General features: G+C 39.7%; 1 protein-coding gene across 1 annotated transcript in view; it reads right to left on the bottom strand.

Annotated features, from left to right (window-relative positions):
* The window catches only part of CarT (Carcinine transporter), a 95998-nt gene that overhangs the window by 20939 nt on the left and 52862 nt on the right, over positions 1–22197 (bottom strand). Inside the window, exon 6 of the mRNA XM_067146368.2 lies at positions 106–274. Coding sequence (XP_067002469.2) covers positions 106–274 — 169 coding nt within the window. The remainder of the gene's footprint in view (positions 1–105; positions 275–22197) is intronic.

The raw sequence follows: 22197 nt of genomic DNA, 5'->3' as shown, positions 1-22197 counted from the left end.
CGTATTTAAACATTCGTAATTGCCTCTGATTTCAGGTTGAATCAAGTGGCACATAAGTGGAGGGATTATGAAAACAAAGACTGAAATTGACGAAATACAACTTACCACCAGTAGAAATAATAGACGAGGAAGGGGGCCGATGTTACTATAGAGAGTGTGACCCAGTCCCTCACCAAATAAGCGATGCCGGACAGAATGATGAGTCCCACCGTATAGAATATACACATCATTACAGTAACGAACGAGCGGTAGTTTGGGCCTACCAGTTCCAGAGCTGAAACAGAAGTACAAATTATTATCATTTGATTCTTTAAGACGCTATACACTGACGTACCAAAAATCATGGGTGGGGGTCTAGTATCGAGTAGGCCCTCCTCTAGCTCGACCAAGTACAGCAACTCGTAATGGCATCGATTCCACTAGTGGAAGAAACACGCGTGGAGAGTTCTGACCCATGCCGTTTTGATAGTTACTCACAGCTTCCTGCTATTTGTAGGTGTGAATGGATCTGATGATGATGATGATGATGATGATGCTTGTTGTTTAAAGAGGCCTAACATCGAGGTCATCGGCCTCTAATGGTACGAAATGAAATGACAACAAAAAGTTCAAAAAATCCACTGACCAAAATAAAAAAAATCATGAAAAATGAATGGATGGACATGAACCCAAATAACAAAAACCAACAAGAAACAAACAAACAAAAAACAGTGGATCCGACTCAGAAAAAAGGTCATAAATAACACTATTACTGACCAAGGGACCACTTATAAAGCACAGTCCTGAATCGATTATGCTTGATGTCTAAAGGGGTCCAAAAACCAGGTCTAAGGCCCCTCAGAATGGTACATGTCGCGAGTAAAGTAGAACCATGGTATTTGTCATGTTGGGGTACTAATCAAAAGTAGCGAAGACTCACGGTGTTCCACACAAGATGGTACTACTCACAAGATTGTACTTCGTATAGGTAACTCAAACCTATGGTGTATCTCACACAATGGCGCCACTCATAGCCAACGCAAACCGATGAGGTTCCTCACCTAGGTGTACTAACCACAGGGACTCGCACTATCCCGTCGTATTCCTCACATAGTGGGTACTAATCACAGGCAACGCAGACCCACGGTGTCGCTCATATAGTGTTACAACTCACAGGCAACGCCCAGAACCGCGGTGTTGCTCACATGGGTACGACGTACGGGTACTGGAAACCCACAGGAGAACCCCTCTTGCTGCTACTAATCACAAACCTATTTCGTACCTAATGTAGTGGTACTACTCGCAAGTACAGGAAACCCATGGTGTTCCCCGCATGACGGTACGAATCAAAAGTAGTTTCATGGTCCTAATTCAATCATTCCTTGGTCGCCCCTTTTAGTCGCCTCTTACAACAGGCAGGGGATACTGCGGGTGTATTCTACATGTGCGTCCCTCACCCGCAGGGGGTAGTGTGTTTGGTCCGCGAGAGGTATTTTATTTCCCTCAAGTTCGCCGGCAAGCCGGTTAGGACCCCCCCTATCCGCCACCTGGGACGCGCTACGTGGGAGTATCACCTCTCCCCCTGCTACGCCAGCGTAAGTTCGTGGGTGAATGGATCTCACCACCATAAATGCTCGACAGGGCAGGTGGACGAGGTAGCTACAACAGTAGTTGAAACTCTACAGAACGCTTCTCGAACCAGTTCTGGAGAACTTGGGCCCGATGACACGGTGTATTATCCTGCTGGAGTATACCTGAAGTCCATGAAGGGCTGAAAGTGGTCACTAAGCAGTCCAGCGTAATAGGTGGGTCAGCGGATCCAGCCCATGTCAAGTGAACACACCCCAAAACATTATGGAGCTACCAACAGCCAGTATGGTGCCTTGTTGACAACTGGGGTCCATGTCTTCATGTGGCTTGCGTCATATCCGAACCCTACCGTCAGTTCGAAACAATTGGAACAGTGAGTCAACAGACCAAGCTATATGTCGCTAGTCCTCCAAGGTTGAATTACAAACATTAGGTGATGGTGTCGTGGTCTTAACAAGGGCACTCTGGTAAATGTTTTGCTCCCATGTCCCACTGAAGAACGCTGCATTGATCTGTTGGATATGCGTTTGATACCTCTTGCATTGACTGTGGATGCGATTTGAGCCAGTGTGGTGTGTCTATTATAACGGACAATTCTAGACACACGCCGTTAATCGCGATCATTAAGCACCTGTGATCGGCCAGTGCACTATTCACTGTAGGTAGTAATACCTTCCATGATATATTCCCGATACACACGCGACATCGTCGATCGAGGAAAGTTAAATGTCCGCACAACTTCTGGCCCCACAGTCATGACCCATTCACGTCACCTTGCCACGATCAGCACAGATGGAGTCTACACTCACTCTCGAGATGTCAGATCACACTTGATACAGGTCTGGGCACTGTCAAGACGTTACGGTACGGTGGCGCTACCGATCTTTAAATACTGCTATCCCATGACTTCTGGCATGTCAATCTATGGACAGCATCAATATCATTTAGAAGCTTTAACTGGAAATTCCTAGCACTTAATTTTTCCCAAGCCCTTGACTCCAAGAATATCATTAACACAAATATATTAACCTCATCAATAAAGAGCGGGATGGGAGAGGTTGCATCATTAGTACAGTGACTTCGTTGCCGACTTTCCATTCCGACGGCCGAACTTCGAATCGCGATAGATTCTAGGTTGAAGTTTTCATCTGAAAAATCATGGGGTGTCGGGAAGACATCCTACGGACGTAAAAGCAATAACACTGACATTCAAAATGTGTCAAGACAGCTCCAGACTCTCCCCCTCCCCCCACCCCAATCTCCTCTCTGTAAAAATGCTAGGATAAACTGTAAAAAGTCTTTTAACCTGATCACCAAAGATAAATAACATAATATTTTAAACACAGTTCACACCACATTCAAATTGTTTGGGTATTGTTTGTTTCTTATACAGTACATTCGATAACAGAAAGAAGGAATAAGGATTGGAAGTAAAATGTCGGAAGAAAGCAGAATTGAAAGGAGCGTTAGTTGGAGTCCTACCAGTGACTTATACGGACTATCCTTTACATCCTTACTACAACCCCTAAATACTGTCATAAAACATATTTGTATTTTCATCAGCTACAGTTAATATTTTGTCATATCTTTACGAATCAAGATATTTGGAGTGATTTAAAACATATTTTATTTTCCATATTTGTCCATATTTCCATCCTTAGGGCATACTTTTACATATTTGAGGAAAACTCACATATAATTACATAATTTAACGTTTTATTTTAATTTTTTTCCCATATTTTGTGGTTGCAAAGTTATTCTTGGTAGAAAATAATTTGAAACTAATTTTACTAGAATCAATAATCGAAAGCTGGATTCTGGTACTTCGTATTCGAATGAAGTATGGAAAGAAAGTTCTGCTCTTTGTACATCTCTTCATTTTTGATGGCTTTGACCGTGTCACTCTATGTTTAAGCAATAAACATCTACCTGTATTTTTATATTATTTAATACAATATTTTTTCACCTTTTTTAAAATTAAAAAATAGTTCATATTCCACTCCATATGTTAAAGCTTTTAGCCATTATACAGAGTCTCTCTTATAAATCCAGACCGTCCAGCGGCGTTTTTATACTCCCAGACCCAAGCAGCTGTACGGTAGGCGCGTGCATAGTTCGTGATCTTGCAAGGAGCGTGCACATGTTCGGCCTAGCATCAACAGCTGGTCTGAATCTCAATTGTTAGCATGGTGAGACAGTTATTATTGCAACACCGTATTTTCGTATGTAAAAGTTATTTTAAATACCAGTCAGCTCAACGGGTACGCGATACCTTTATTCAGCAATTTCCTGGTGAAGTGCTACCTTCATGAGCACAGATGCACGTAATTGTAAATAAATTGGAAACTACTGGCTCAGTGCTCAATAAAAAAACATGCGCGTACACAAACAGTTTTAACAGAGGAAAGGCTAGATTACATTAGTGCGAATCTTGAACGGTCACTGAATAAATAAATAAATAAATAAATAAATACTGTAACCGTTCACCACCATGCTAATAGGCATGCCATGAGGCCCAACAAATAATATATGCCGTTTTCCATGTCGATCTACGGCATATTTGGTCGTAATGAGCATTTTTTGCCTAGTCCGGGATACGAGTGGCGCTGCGCCAGCTCAGAGGGCGAACGTATAGTTACGCGTACGGAGAGAAAGGGAGCTCAATAGAGAGGAACCTTGAAAGCACGCTCTTTATTTGCCGAGAGAGAAAGAAACAGCCACGCCAAAAGCAGAGAACATTTAGGTCAGAAGGCGGAGTCTATTTACAGTGTTCAACCCAAGAACGGGAGATTCTCAGCGATTTCCCTGTATATTCATGGATACCAACTCATAATGTTCACTTGTTAATAATAATATTTTTATACGAGCTTGTGAAACTTACGAGTAAGGACTCGTTTGAATCGGCGTAACTCATGCTATTTAATGATGTCAGAAGATGTCATACTTGATGAATGTATCGGTAATGACGCACCTTAGACAGATGTACCTAATGGGAACCAGATGTTGAGCGCCCGTCGCCTGACGAAATCGAGGGAGTCCCCACTTGATAAAGCTTGGCGCGCGAATTTATAAAAGGAAGCTTATAAGATCAATGGAAACTAGAATTCAGGAGCTACAAAATGACTATGAGATATAGTTATTCACGGAATGATTTTTCGCAGGTGGGCGGAGCATACTCACTCTCCTGCCGACAAGCCGGATCATTATAAAAGGAAACCAGCCTCTTATCGATTATTCATTATGATCCAGTCCACCGCAATCTAAACTCATTCGTTGTGAAATTTCGTTGCACAGCTATTGTAATTCAGTGCAACTGAAGAATATTGTGTGTTACTCGGTTTCAAATAAGTGTGTTAGATAGAAGCTGTTCCATATTCGGCCGATACGCGTACAACGTAATCAGGCCCTCTGGTGTAAAACAATGATTGTGTATGTACGGATATAGGTGCCTGTAATTCCCAGATTCATATATTAAGGGGATGCAGACTATTAAATCAGTAACGGCTCACATAGATAATATTTAAAGAGCGGGTAGAAGTTCTGATAATGGCTCAAACGTAGTGAGATGCTGACTATGTTCTAATAATTATTACTCGCCGAAATTAAGGCAAGCGCCGTACTGGGAGGCATCAGTCGAAGTAATAGAAGGTGTTAGATTAGCCGGGCAGTGACGTCTGATTGAACGAGTGATGCTCATATAAAAATAATGGCAATAATTAACTGTGTCGTATTACAACAGGGAAATAAGTAGCGATCTACAGGGACTTAATCGCTACTCGGGTAATCCACTTGAGTCCATGAGTATGTTATTTGAAGACGCATGGACAGTACTTCATTAACCATTTTCCCATTTACCCATATGTATGTCAGTGCTCGTCGAACCCAGGAAAGGAACTGACCACAGACGCGCCTTTGTGCCAGTAGTTGCAGAGAGGAACCGACCAGAGACGCGCCTTTGTGCCAGCATTTGCAGAGAGGAACCGACAAGAAACGCGCCTTTGTGCCTGCAATCATCTCATCAGGGACCGTCCAGAATTTCCGAGCGCAGGTTGCAGATCAAGCCATCATGTATGGGACCCAGAAGAAGATGAAAAAAGGACTCTCAGCTAACGAACCTTCAGGGATGGAAGCTTAAACTCCCAGGTGTACTCTTCGATGACAGCCGACTACACGCAGTAATGTTGAGTACACTTCATTTTTCTAAGCATGAGAATCACGAGGATCACTTAAAATGTTTAAATTCATGCATATAACTTTTTCCAGCATGTAAATGTATAAAATGCAGGTGAATGTCAAATGCGTGTTTCAAGGGGGTAAAGCTTTATTAATTTGATTTTTCTTCGGTGATTAAGGATAATCACTAATTTATTCCGTGGAATTTTATTGCATGAATTAGTATGTAAGGCCCCATTGTGTTTGTTTGTTTGTTTGTTTGTTTGTTTGTTTGTATGTGAAGCATTTTAGGGATAGGATTAATACTTCAACAGACGTCCTAATTCATTCCAAGTTCCATCAATCGATATGGGTCTTCATAATCTTTCAAATATATTCTGTATAATTGGTACACAGTCTAATGTATGTGCCCAACTACTTCCCTTTAATCTTAAGGACGATGACCATTCGAAGAAGAACAAGAAGAAGATAAAGGCTCGGGGTGCAATCCATGCTGTATGAAATTACGCGGGTGAAGTTGTGTTAATTAAATTACCTGTCGAATCAGAGTCTTCTAAATGCATGAATAATGTGAGTTTGAGGTACAGGTGTGTAAAGGAAAGGGGGACGGCCATGTGACAATATTTAAAAGAACAGACCGAAAGGATGACAGGAGAATAAAAATAATTATTACTATAGCGACGTGATGAATTAGGCTGAATACGGCCGTAGCCATTAAGGAATGATATTTGGGTAGCCATGAATAATTATGTGCCTGAAGAAGCAAGAGATAATTGAGAATAGAACTGACATTTTGGGGAGCGACTAAAAGTAATTCTCCTCAGCTGGCGGAAGAGACTATAGCTTAGAGACATATTAATGGCCTTAACAGGAAGGAATATTAAGTCCTTGTAGCGGGCTCGTTCATCTGTAAAATGCTCGTAATATTCACAGCAGAAGTCCTCCTCACTTTAACATTTGTATCGAATATTCACATGCCAATTAGATATTACTACCAGCGTCGCAGATTCTATGATTCAATAGATTAAGTGATCCTCCCCATTTCATATTTAAATTAGACCGAAATAGGATTTTCAGACTCGCACCTCGAAGCCCAACGAACACGGGTTCGATTCCGTGTCGTATTGACGACACTGAATCAACACCAGGAGACCAGAAAGGGTCACACTTTCAAAATGCATTGTAGTGTGTGAAGTGTATTATTTGTCGAGGTATTTACAGGTGATTGCTCATTTCTTCGTGTATTTTATTCATATGTTTGTATTATTATATGATGTTTTATGGTAACTTACAGGAAACTAACCTTTCATTGGTCCGCTTTGTAATATAGTAGGATAAGATAAGCCCCGGAGAAACACGAACATGGTGTATGCGGTAATGTAATATGTAATTAATGTAGTCAAGTAAACCTTATGTGCGATATGCGGCGATATGATTTTCATGGAAAAATGTGTACGCAACCGTATCTTATACAATACCTCAGAACCATGATGGCTATAAAATAATCGTGTTCGTTTCACGAGAAATGCCCTCTACGTGTGTATATAATTGTGTGTTTGTATATGGGGTAGTATAACAGATACCAGCGGGTATCATATGTGAAGGGGTAAACCTTTCTTTAGGCTGAAGTGTAAAAATCATAGGTGCGTGTTAACAAGATGATTTGGGTTTGCCAAATGATAGTAAGAGGTAAAACGAACTGACATGGACATGAAGGCATTCTTCATAAAAGTCATTTTTGTATGTGATAATATAAACATTGTCTCGTATAATTTGATTTCATGTGACTCTATCAGTTTCATTACATTTTATGTTTTTTAATTGGGAACATTCTTCTCATTTCAGTTGTTAGTGTATTCCTCTTATGTTATAGAACACCCTACTTTAAATATATTTAACTTAAGTGCCCACTTTATATCGAACAGTCCATTAACCCGCATACTCTTGAGTTAAGCCGTTGTGACAGTGAAAGTAGGGAGGATGGGACTTCGATGCTCGCGATTGACTTCCGAAGTTCTTCCTCCAGCATATTGGCATTCAAAGATTTATTTGTGAAACTTAGTTGTTAAAATGCCCTGCCGAACCCGGGACAGGTGCAGTACATACATACATACATGCATACATACATACATACATACATACATACATGCATACATACATACATACATACATACATACATACATACATACATACATACATACATACATACATACATACATACATACATACATACATAAATCATTATAGACCGTTATGCCTTTCAACGTTCAGTCTGCAAGCCTCTCTGAATTTACTATACGGCGCCACAATCCTATATATGCAACTAGTGTCATGGCCTCATTTAGTTCTATACCTCTTATCTTTAAATTGTTAGAAACTGAGTCTAACCATTGTCGTCTTGATCTCCCTCTACCTCTTACCCTCCATAACAGAATCCAATATTCTCCTAGGTAACCTATCCCCCTCCATTCGCCTCACATGATCCCACCACCAAATCCGGTTAATGCGTACAGCCTCATCCACCGAGTTCATTCCTACCTTAGCCTTTATCTCCTCATTCCGAGTACCATCCTGCCAGTGTTCCCACCTGTTTGTACCAGCAATCATTCTTGTTACCTTCATGTCTGTTACTTCTAACTCACGAATAAGATATCCTGAGCCCACCCAGCTTTCGCTCCCGTAAAGCAAAACTGGTCTGAAAACAGGCCGATGTAAAGATAGTTTCGTCTGGGAGCCGACTTCCTTCTTACAGAATACAGTTGATCGCAACTGCGAGATCACTGCATTACCTTTACTGCACCTTGATTCAACCTCACTTACTATATTACCATCCTGGTAGAACACACAACTAAATACTTGAAAATTATCTACCTGTTGCAGCTTTGTATCCCAATCTGACATTCAATTCCTTTGGATTTCCTACCTACTGATATCGTTTTAGTTTTTGAAAGGCTAATTTTCATACCATACTCATTGCACCTATTTTCAAGTGCCAAGTTATTAGACTGCGAGCTTTCGGCACAATCTGCCATTAAGACCAAGTCGTCGGCATAGGCCGGACTGCTTACTACATTTCCACCTAACTGAATCCCTCCCTGCCACTTTAAACCGTTCAGCAGATGATCCATGTAAACTACGAACAGCAAAGGTGAAAGATCACAGCCTTGTCTAACCCCTGTAAGTACCCTGAACCAAGAACTCATTCTACTATCAATTCTCACTGCAGCCCAATTACCTCGCGCATACTGAAAATCTGATACAGCCTCTCTGAGGTCTGAAACCAAACTGGTTTTCATCCAACTTCCTCTCAACCACTGATCGCACCCTCCCTTCCAAGATGCCAGTGAATACATTGCCTGGTATACTAATCAATGACATGAAATTGCGTATGGCTTTTAGTGCCGGGAGTATCCGAGGACAAGTTCGGCTCGCCAGATGCAGGTCTTTCGATTTGACTCCCGTAGGCGACCTGCGTGTCATGATGAGGATGAAATGATTTTGAAGACGGCACGTATATCAAGTCCCCGTGCCAGCTAATAACCAATTATGGTTAAAATTCCCGACCCTGACAGGAATCGAACCCGGGACCCCTTTGACCAAAGGTCAGCACGCTAACCATTTAGCCATGGAGCCGGATAACTAATCAATGAGATTCCTCGATAGTTGTTGCAATCGTTCCTGTTCCCTTGCTTATAGGTGCAATTATTACTGCTTTTGTCCAATCTGAATGTACCTTACCAACACTCCATGCTAATTTTATTACTCTATGAAGCCATTTCATCCCTACTTTCCCAATATACTTCACCATTTCAGGTCTAATTTCATCTATTCCTGCTGCTTTATGACAATGGAGTCTATGTACCACCTTTTCCACTTCCTCAAGCGTAATTTCACCAACATCATTGTCCTCCTCCCCATGAGCTTGGTTGTTCGCGACACCACCATGAAGATTTCCTTTTAAGTTGAGAAGATTTTCAAAATATTCCTTCCATCTGTCCAGTGATTCACCGGGATCTATTGTGAGTTGACCTGATTTACTCAAAACAATGTTCATTTCCTTTCTCCCTCCCTTCCTAAGATTCTTTATTACTGTCCAGAAAGGTTTCCCTGCTGCTTGACCTATTCTTTCCAGGTTATTACCAAAATCTTCCCACGACTTATTTTAGGATTCAATAACCGTTTGTTTCGCTCCGTTTCTTTCATCTACGTACAAATCCCTGTCTGCCTCGGCCGTTGTTTGGAGCCATTTCTGATAAGCCTTATTTTTACGTTTACAAGCTGCTCTCATTTCATCATTCTACCAGGATGTTCCCTTTTCCTCATCTTTACACACAGTTGTTCCTAGGCATTCCTTTGCTGTATCTACCACAGCATCCCTGCATGCCACCCATTCTCTTTCTATATCCTGAACCTGCTTACTGTCCACTGTTCGGAACTTCTCACTAATCATATCCAAGTAATTCCGTCTAATTTCCTTGTCCTGGAGATTTTCTACGCTTATCCGTTTGCAGACAGATTTCACTTTCTCTATCCTAAGCCTAGAGATACTTAGTTCACTACAGATCAGATAGTGGTCTGTATCATCGAAAAATCCCCGGAAAATCCGCACACTCCTAACAGATTTCCTAAATTCGAAGTCGGTTATGATATAGTCTGTTATGGATCTGGTACCCCTAGCCTCCCATCTGTAGCGGTGAATAGCCTTATGCTTGAAGAATGTATTCGTAACTGCTAAACCTATACTAGCACAGATGTCCAGCAAACGCTTCCCATTCCTACTAGCTCCCATATCTTCCCCACATTTAACAATCACCCTTTCGTATCTTTCAGTTCTATTCCCAACTCTCGCATTGAAATCGCCTATTAGTACTATCCTATCCTTGCTGTTGACCCTCACCACGATGTCACTCAATGCTTCATAAAACTTGTCAACTTCATCCTCATCTGCACCCTCACATGGTGAATACACTGAGACAATTCTCGTCCTAATTCCTCCAAGTGCCAAATCTACCCACACCATTCGCTCATTTACTTGCCTAACAGAAACAATGTTGCGTGCAATAGTATTCCTGATGAACAGCCCTATCCCACACTCCGCCCTCCCCTTTTTAACACACGTCAAGTTCACTTGATAATTTCCTATCTCCTCCTCGTTATCTCCCCTTATCCGAATAGCATTTACTCCTAGCACATCCTGACTCAGCCAGTTCTACTTTCTTTCTTCCATAAGCCCCATTAATACTGATAGCTCCCCATCGTATTCCATTTCGTTCGCTGAGTTGTTTCCCATGAGTCCCTCGCCTGTCAAATGGGAGTGGGACTCCGTTACTCCCATAGGTCTGAGGCTTGCTTAAAATGTTCTGAGCTCGGTAAATTCATGAAGCAGGATGCTTTTCTACGTACACATAGTCCAAGTGAGGATCTCTCCTTTAACGGGTTAGGGATCACTGGTGGATTGCATAGTCCTAGCCGCCTGAGCACAAAAAGGTCCATGACTAAGAATATGTCCGAGATGCCCACTCCCATTCCGTAGCAACTGGTATCCGGACTTTCAGGACCACTTACTAGGCCACTCAGCCGTTGCCCATGGTTCACGAACTAGGACGCGACTACTGTACAGTAACCGACACCATGAACCATCGCTCACAAAATTAGCACAATAAGTAGGAGTTTTGGTTTCTACTGCACACAGAGCTACAAAATTGTTACACATCAAACCGTACAGATTTACACCGACCCATTGTTTAAAACCCGCTGACCCAGGCACAAGTGTGATATATTGTGAGTGGTATCTTGCATCATTGAATGATCGTTTATTCGACCCACAGCTTGCGTTCTTTTCGGATGAGGCCCGATTTCATCTTAATAGTGATGACGCTTGTTGTTTTAAGGGGCCTAACATCGAAGGTCATCGGCCCCATCTTAATAGTCATGTAAACAGTCATAACTCTCGCTATTGGTATGCAGATAATCCTAATGGTGTTTATGAAGTCACTCATTATGAAGGATGGCACTTCGAGCATCTTTTATAAGGTAAGATTTTGTATGATTGTATACAACCTTAAAGCAGGGAGGCGCGCGCGACTTAAGTTGAGGTGAGGCAGCTTCTGTAGCGCAGAGTACAACCACTGTGTGCTCGGACTGTGTTTGTAAGAGAGACCCTGTATGCGTAATTATTTAGACATTTTTATTCCGTATAAATCCTAGGCCAAATGAACAGATTTGTAACCCTTATGACAACCTCCTTGATGTCATTTATCTCAATGAAGAATTTTCCTTATACTAACACCTACTTGTATATACATTTCAATGTTGCAGTTGTTTAGCTTATAAAGAAAATAATGCAATTTGACAAATAATATCATTGTCTAAAGATGTGCAGTGGTTGCTACTTCTTATCAGCTCACGTGTGAATGCAATTATTATTTTTGTCGCTCTACGTCGCACCGACACAGATAGGTCTTATGACGACGATGGGAAAGGAAAGGGCAAGGAGTGAGAAGGAAGCGGCCATGGCCTTAATTAAGGTACAGCCCGAGCATTTGCCGGATGTGAAAATGGGAAACCACGGAAAACCATTTTCAGGGCTGCCGACAGTGGGATTCGAACCTACTATCTCCCGAATACTGGATAATGGCCGCACTTAAGCGACTGCAGTTATCGAGCTCGCTAATGCAAAATGATACACAGTTACCGCTAAAGTAATGAAAACAGGAAAAGAAATAATTACTGAACTAAAATCATATTTTCAATGTTGGTAAATTAAAACGGGGGAGTACTGAACAGGGAAATCTGCGTTTAAATTTTATCTTCTTCCTTTGTTTCTCTTTGTGTGTGTGTGTGTGTTTTTTGTGTTTCAGTATGTGGTGTGCGGGTCTTTGGGCACTCTGCACGAACCGAAATGTTTAAAGTTGAATAAAAAATATGTTTACCGAGCAAATAGCTACGCGGTTTGAGTCACGTAGCCGTCAGCTTGCATTCGGGAGAAAGTGGGTCGAACCCCACTGTCGGCAATCCTGAAGATGGTTTCCGTGGTTTCCCCACATGTTCACATCAGGCAAATGCTGAGGCTGTACTTTAATTAAGATCACGGTCGCTTCCTTCCCACCCCTAGCCCTTTCCTATCCCATCGTCGCCATAAGACCTATCTGTGTCGGTGTGACGTAAACAAATTTTAGAAAGAAAAAAATCCTTAATCATGGCTTGCAAAGTTTCATCAGGGAAGAAAGAAAGAGTTTCGCGATTAACAAACAAGCAGCCGAGTGACACGAGTGGTGGTGGCTTGAGTTCGGAGTAGCAGCCAAAAGCATCAACACGTGCTCTTACTCCCAGGGCTACGTTTTGGGCATCTCTGTAGTAATCTATCATCTCCTACTCGATGACCATAGGATCGTATGGATGAGTCATCGAATGAGTGACCAGTGGGTACATATGTTCATCAAATACACGACTATAAAAATTAGACAGGTAAAACATGCTTGAAATAATAATAATAATAATAATAATAATAATAATAATAATAATAATAATAATAATAATAATAATAATAATAATAACAGGAGGACACGTGTTGCTCCGCAGTATTCGTTACAAATAGGTCAGATAACTCGTCTTGATATGCCTGTCGTAGTGATATTGGTTTGCCTGTCCTTTTCAGTGCTTTTATGAATATTTAATAAAAAAGCGCGTTATGGTATGCTGAAGTTCGCAGTCAGAATTCATCGATTCTGACGTCATCATGCCGTCTATTTGGTAAAAATCTATCCATATATTCGCTTTTTTTTTTTTTTTTTTTTTTTTTTTTTTTTTTTTTTTTTTAAATCTTTCAGTTCTTGGTGTAAATCTTGGTATTGTGCCGTAAAGTGCAATGGTATTTTTAATCGCAGTTCTATATAGAACGGTTGTCCTTTCAGGTCATAGGTTAGTCTCGAAGGAGCGTTTTTTGCCAAGCAGAGATACATGGCCTTCACTCTTTCTAGTGTAGCTAGGTTATCCTTCGGTGGGTGTTTCCAGATAATGCCTAAGACGTATGTCATGATGGGGTCTGTTTGTACGTAGACTTTTTTCTCTTAGCAGCGCGCAAGTGATTTGGAACGCTGTGCCATCCGTTGAATATATTTGGAAGCTGGGAAAAGGTTATAGAATCAAAGAGTATCTAGCAGAGAATAGTATTCCTCCGTGATCAGAGGGAGTGTATACTCTCTGGCTTGACAGGTAATAATCAAACATGGCTGCATTACCTACTAAGAATGAAAATCACATATATCAGAATATTAATGAAAGTGTTAGTCGCTTAGCAGCTGCTAAGTAGCCTACAGAATGAATTGCGGGTTAGGGTAAGCCTTCGCCTGCAGTTATTTGTTTGATCATTTAATGATTTTATTTTAAGAATACTCAAAGCAGGATCAACTTATAGACGTATGAGCGTCCCATGATTCACCGGCAGGTAATTTCGGAAAGAATTGAAAATAGAATGAAGCAAATCGGCCCAGTAGAACGGACGGACGGATTTGCCAAGGCTGTTTTTAGTAAATAACAATAATAATTTATCGGTTTTTGTCCACTAACTACTTTTAAGGTTTTCGGAGACGCAGAGGTGCCGAAATTTCGTCCAGTAGAAGTTCTTTCACGTGCCAGTAATATATCGACATGGCACTAACCTACTTGAGCACCTTCAAATACAACTTGACTGAGTCAGGAACGAATCTGTCAACGTGGGCGCAGAAAGCCAGCGCCTTAACCGTGTGAGCCACTGAGCCCGTTGTGTCTTAACTTATTGATGTTCTGTGATCTACCGTTGTTCTGTTCCGAAACCAGCAGTATTAAGGGGCCAGGGGTTTAGGGTGCCTTTCTTTGTCCTTTTCCTTTCTGGACTTGCGTCCCAATTTTCTACTTACAAGGGTTATATTCCTGTTATGATATCAAATCTCAGATTCATCCTAGATCCTCATTCATACATGGTTAAAATCGGTAATTTCTTTTCTCTTAGAACGATGATCCATAAATACAAATTCGACCTAGAGAATTCTTATCATTATTGCAGTTTCCTCAATAAGTAAATCAACACGTAGCATGGTACTCGTTAAAATTGCAATTATCGCTCTGATATAATGTATTAATAGTAAGGATAATGGGAATGCAGGAACTTACCATCAGATAGAAAGAGAGGGCGGTCACTATACAGTGTGTATCATAACATGCTGAACGGTTTTTCAGTTTGGATTCAGGACCTGCAAAAATAAACAAAAAGTCCATGTAAATACCTAAAGGAAATGGCATTTCCTTGTATGTACCAAACCAGAGTATTCTGATAGACCCACCTTTAAGCGAATATGCATTCTTAACAATAGCCTTGCTTGTGTAAGTCCTATGTATCGTACTTAGAATCGGAAATGCCCTCAACACAGGTACAAAAAATGAGAATATGTTTTTCCTTATCGAATATAATGTTGATCTAGTATTGACAAACTCATATTTACAGAAGTCCCTAGGCATACATAAAACTTTGTTTTTATTATCGAGGTCATTCGAGATCAGGAAGTTTACAAATATAGATGTATGTTTACCTGTACTTTGACATAAATATGTCTTATGGCTGGAGGTCATCCGAAAATGCATGAAACGTGACGTGACAAAATGTGTGACGGAAGTGTAACCGTAGAAACCGTGCAGGCAGTGATGTAAGGTATGGATGGATGGTCAGACAATGTTACCTAGCAACCGTGTAGCCTGCGATGTAAGGTATGGATGGATAGTCAGACAATGTTACCTAGCAACCGTGCAGCCTGCGATGTAAGGTATGGATGGATGGTCAGACAATGTTACCTAGCAACCGTGCAGGCAGTGATGTAAGATATGGATGGATGGTTAGACAATGTTACCTAGCAACCGTGCAGCCTGCGATGTAAGTTATGGATGGATGGTCAGACAATGTTACCTAGCAACCGTGCAGGCAGTGATGTAAGGTATGGATAGATGGTCAGACAATGTTACCTAGCAACCGTGCAGGCAGTGATGTAAGGTATAGATGGATGGCCAGACAATGTTACCTAGCAACCGTGCAGACTGTGTCTTATGGCTCTTTACATTTGATGGCCATGACCGGGAGACATATTCATGATCATTTTATTTTCGCGAAGGGAAAAGTGTTTTTTTTTTCTTTAAATTTTCGGGAACTTCAAAGCTGATAGGGCATGGGGAAAGAGGGACACATTAGGTGTTTCCGCGGAATTGGAGGACGGATAGACACTTCTTATATGCAATACAAATTTAGATTTGTCTATTACACGTTTTGCAATGGATTGGGAATCACAGAGAAAATCCACGAACGTAATTCAGCACAAGCCGTCACTGGTCTGTATGTAGTGCAGGTAAATAAAGGTATTATATCGCCACACAAAGATTCTGAAGGTAATTTTATCCCATGTTCATATGCATCCATGTTGCCTTTACCCCAGATCGGGGTTCCCTGTCTCACATTGTCGTATGTGTACCCTTCTCCAGCATACTTGAAAGACTGCATCATCCTCGCGGATAACACCCGGTATATTAATCAGATTCATACCTAATTTACAACATTAATTCTTCGTCATCGTTTATATGAAGTTATGTTTAGTGTTCGTCAATAAGCAACAGTTTAACGTCGCTCTTATATAGATTTCGATGACAGCAAGATGGGAGATACAGTGGCTGTGGTCCTTAGTTAAGGTCCAACCCCGGTATTTTCAAAATATGGAAATGAGAAACCACGGAAAATCTTCTTTAGAATTGCCGACGGTGGGGTTCTTCAAACCCATCGTTTATCGAATCCAAGCTTACAACTACACCTAGCCAAGACTTCATTCCCCTTTCTCAGAAGATTTTGCGAAACTTAAACCCTTCCCTGCAGTTTTGTTTCATTTCACTTGGCATAAATCCGAAACAATGAAAATGAAAATCCTCAGCCTGTTTCCAGTTATTCGACCGGGTCAGGAATGGAATGAATGAAGCCCCCATCCAGCGGCGAGGATAGGAATTGAGCCGGCTGCCAAAACCTGTCGCACACCTCTGGGGCAATGATTAATGACTGACAGATGAAATTATATTGGTGAGTGTCACTGGAATGAAAGATGACAGGGAAAACTGGAGTACCTGGAGAAAAACCTGTCCCGCCTCCACTTTGTCAGCACAGATCTCATATGGAGTGACCGGGATTTGAACCAGGGAACCCAGCGGTGAGAGACCGTCGCACTGCCGCATGAGCCACGGAGGATCAAATCCAATAATGAATATCCACTATTGAGCAGTATATCTGAGGAACAGTTAGAGGATAGTTGCGACTAGGTGTCCGAAGAGCTTTGATCTGACAATGTATGTCTTTCTCTTCTGGGCCTTATCATGTTGTGATATTTATTTAATATTGGTTTTTCAAGCAATTGATGTGATTTATTTTATATTTTACTTCCATCCGATGTGTGCTTTTACTACAAAAACAAATAAAATATTGAATACCCAACCAAGTTTTCGGAACATTTATCACTGTTATACCATTAACGATCCAAATAACTGTATTAACGTATTCATTTAATAGCCTTGGGCAGGTAGTGCCAATCCCACTTCGTGGTTAGAGAATAACGCGGAAATTGGGACGCGGCTCCATCGAAGTAAATCCTGTTAGTCCTTCATAGCCAAGTGCTGTGCTAAGAAGATAGCTCGATTACCAAATCAATATCCTAAACTGCGTAGCTCAGCGAACATTCTGTTACGTACCTTGAGCGCCCCATTCATAATAACGTGCCTTAGCTTTTAATCAGAACACTCCTACTTTGTAAATATTGCTTTGAGGACAAGAATCCAACAGAAAAACAGCCAACACATTATCACACACACACACAGGAATACATGATGTAGACAAGTACGAACAAACAGCAGTTAGTGAATTATGCACTGGACCAGAAGCTTTGTAATAATAATAATAACAATAATAATAATAATAATAATAATAATAATAATAATAATACAGTAGGGCATCTATTATCCGAACCAACTGGGTCCAAATATAATTCGGACATTCGATTGTTCGGATAACCGAACATCAGACAGTGCAAAACATTTAAGTCCATAATTTTACCATGCAAATTGAATTATTTCGATTAAATTACACAATTGGCTTACCTTTATTTTGTGAACTAATCGCTGTTGAAATATAGCTCTGCGTTTTCTAGCCTTTTCTTTCGGGGGTGACCCATGAAGCCCGCAACCCCCCGCGTGGCGATCAACACAAGGTACATCGCCTCCGACATGCTGTTATTTCTAAGTAGAGACAGCAGGGAATATTAGGAATGAATGATACGAAGTATTAAGGGGTATCGGCCGGTCTCACTGCTCTGCATGCTACCAGGCCAGATGAGGTGACAAGGTATCATAGCGGTTTAGTCAGGTTGTAAACGCCAGGGAAAATCCACATAAATTTGCCTACATCTAAAACCTGGCAAGGACATTTTCTATCTGCAAGATCCTAGTTGTTTTTTTCTGTTGTCAATACTTTGCAATTACGTTTAATGGAAGATGTCATATTTCGTATTGCGTACAACACACAGGGATCTCAAGTTCATGAAATACAGAACACAGCACAACAAAAGACAACACGATACAGCACTTTAACAACAGTAAACTGAAAATCTCCGAAAATCGTAAAAGTAGTTAATGGGACATAAGGCAAATAACATTATTATTATTATTATTATTATTATTATTATTAGTATTATTATTATTATTATTATTATTATTATTATTATTATTATTATTATTATTATTATTATTATTATTATTATTATTATTATTATTATTATGTAAGAAGAGAATTAAGTTCAACAAATCAGGAAAATTTTCATACTTTGCAACATTAAACATTAATTCACTAAGTAAGGTGGGCAAGTTGAAACATTTAACTGATGTGATGGACCAACATAGGATTTTAATAATGGCTTTACAAGAACTTAGGAACACAGACCAGGACCCAATTGAATCAGGAGGTTATCGTCTCTACAAAGGACCTCCAGGAGAAAGAGTAATGAAGAATGTCCCTCAATTTGGTGTAGGTTTTCTTGTTCATAGTAGCATAATAGACTCAATTGAAGAATTTTCTTCAAAATCTTCGAGGATGGCACTTCTAACAATTAAAGTAGGGAATAAAACTTATACTTTAATAAATGTCCATGCACCAACAAATGACAAAAACAATAAAGATAGAGAAGGAGTTGAAAACTTTTGGGAGGAACTTGATTACATATTAGCGAAGATCCCTGATGAGCATATAAAAATCTTACTTGGAGATTTCAATGCTAAAGTAGGCAGAGAAAAGAAGTATCGCACAGTTGTAGGAAAATGGCCAGCTCATAAATTAACGAACAAAAATGGCCAAAGATTAATTGAACTTTGTGCAGATCATAGACTCGTTTTGGAAACCACCAGATTCATGAGGCGACCACATAAACTTATGACATGGAAATGCCCTAACGTAAAATTGGGAGAGTTTCAGATTGATCATGTTGCCATGGATAAAGATTATCATAAAGAAATTTATAATGTCAGAGTCCTCCGTGGGGTAGACATTGACTCGGATCATTATATCTCAAAAATAAAAATCAAGTTAACACCAAAAAGGAAACACAAACATAATCATCTCAAAGCAAGGAGAAATTATGATCCCAGTTACTTAATAAATAATAAAATATATTTAGAGAGATCCAAAACACCTTTAAATGACAAATTAGAGACAATGATCAACAAACTTAAAACCATAGCTGAAGAAATTGCCCCAATCAAAAGGAGAAAGAAACATGCGTGGTGGAACGAGGAATGTGACAAAGCAATTCAAGCAAGACACAAGGCATGGATAAATGATCAACAGAGGAAAACGGAAAAATCTCGAGAAGAACTAATTAATGCCAGAAGACAAACAGCTAAAGAAATTAGGACAATTAAAAGGAATTATCAAAAGGAAATGCTTAGCACTATAGAAGAAACATTCAATCAGCATAAAACAAGAGACTATTACAAAACATTCAAGCAATATCAATCTAAATTTACCCCTCCCACACTTATGTTAAGAAATAAAAATGGTAAAATGGCACACAATAATCAGGATAATGCTAACATTCTTGCAGAATACTTTAAAGAGTTACTTAATTGTGAGGATCCTGTGGAACATTTAGAATTTGATCCTAACCCAAAAAATAAAACTCCATTACAAAAGATTATACCACCAGTTTACAATGAAGTGAAAACGGCAATTAATGCACTTAAAAACTACAAAGCAGCAGGAGAGAATCAAATAGTAGCAGAAATATGGAAGAATGCTAATGATCAGACTATTCAAAACCTACATAAATACATCATTGATATTTGGAACACGGAGAAGCTTCCTGAGGAATGGAATACAGCGATAATCCACCCGCTGCACAAGAAAGGTGATCGCTCCGATCCAAATAATTATCGGGGGATATCCTTACTTGATATTACATACAAGATTTTATCCAAGATTATATACACAAGAATCCAAGAACAACTCGACCAAGAACTTGGAGAATATCAGGGAGGATTTCGACCAGGTAGAAGCTGTCCAGATCAAATCATTAGTTTAAAATGGATAATGAAGCACCAAAGAGTTCGAAGTAAGGGTCTGGTCATCACGTTTGTAGATTTTAAAAAAGCATACGACAGTATTCATCGTGACTCATTATTAAAAAGCCTTAAAGAATTTGGCTTACATCAAAAACTTGTTAACCTCATTAATATGACTTTTAAAAATACGAAGGCAAAAGTTAAATTTAGAGGTGAATTATCAGAATCATTCACTATAAGAACTGGACTTCGACAAGGAGACGGACTTTCACCATTGTTATTTAATTGTGCATTGGAGAAGGTTATGCGTGAATGGAACAAGAAATGCCAACCAACTATCAAGATCGGTAGAAATATTAAACTCAACTGCCTTGCTTTTGCGGACGATTTAGCATTACTTGCAAATACAATAGAAGAGGCTAAATTTCAAATTGAACAACTAGAAATTATAGCTAAAAAAATGGGATTACAAATTTCATTTGAAAAAACAGAAATGATGCCAACTTTTAAAGTTGATTTACCAGTTATTCAGCTGAACAGTAATAAAGAGATTAAAATTGTTCAGAAATTCAAATATCTTGGGGAAATAATAACATGGAACACAAATGAAAAAGAAGCAATAGAACACAGAACAACTAAATTTAAACAAGCACAAAGACTTACCTGGCCAACCTATAAAAAAAAATCTCTTTCGATAAACGCTAAGCTGAAACACTATAATTCCATAGTTAAACCAGAGGCAACCTATGCTAGTGAAACTTTATTCAAATTAAATGTAAAATCTACAACAGACAAATTACAGAAAACTGAGAGAAGAATTCTTAGAACAATTATTAATAAAAAACATCAAGTTGATGGACAGTGGAGATTGTTGCCTAACAACATTGTCTATCGTGAATGTGAATCAATAATATCTACAATGCGTAAAAGAAGAATTTCCTTTTTCTGTCACATATCAAGATTAGCAGACACCAGGATATTGAAACAACTATTCGATTACTTTTTGAAGAATAAAATCAATAATAATTGGTTCAAAGAAGTTCAGGACGATTTGGAAGAATTGGGTATATCTCGGCAACAAATCAAAGACAGAAAAGAGAAGAGGATTTTGAAGAACAAAAGCATAAGTCTCAAACTAAAAGCAGTTGAACGGAAACAATATACTATATCGGACACACAAAGGGCTTCCAGGTCGGAGAGGATGAAAACGTTCTGGGAGAAGAAGAAGAAGAAATTAACTCAAATGTATTGATTTCAGTGCTCCAATGTGGGCGTAAAATATGTAAATAATAAATAATTATCATTAAGTTGAAAAATGTGTAAGAATTTACTGAAGTCAAATTTTCAATGTGTGGTGTGCAACAGTACGTAATCTACTTGCTCTAACAGATTGAGGTTTCCCACAAACCATAGATATTCAGATGAAGAGATACTACGCTGTTCTTACGAAATGATTTTGACGGGGCTGAAAGCTAATTGGCGTCAGATGCTTGACAGAAACATTACGATCAAAACACTGTCTGTTTTTTTTTTTTTGTTGTAATTTAATCTTGTCCCAATCAGTATACACACATATATTTTCCAGGAACGGGCTACCCTTCCATAATCTTTATTAACAGTTCTCACCTTTTATTTGGCACGCACCACAGTCACTTTACATAGCAGCTACATGCACACAAATTCGAAAACAAGTCTGTTGACTATCACAGCGCACGACTGCTATACACTTTGCGTGATCGATAACTCGCACAATCAACTCACTTGATTGCTCCACACACCAAACACATATCACTCGGCAACTCAACACCAACAACTAAACTACAACGTCAACTACTAACACTACTCCAACA

The sequence above is a fragment of the Anabrus simplex genome, chromosome 4 (assembly GCF_040414725.1).
Source record: "Anabrus simplex isolate iqAnaSimp1 chromosome 4, ASM4041472v1, whole genome shotgun sequence".
Taxonomy (NCBI): domain Eukaryota; kingdom Metazoa; phylum Arthropoda; class Insecta; order Orthoptera; family Tettigoniidae; genus Anabrus; species Anabrus simplex.
Note: the sequence above shows the minus strand (reverse complement) of the source record. Positions and strands in the feature narration are given on the sequence as shown.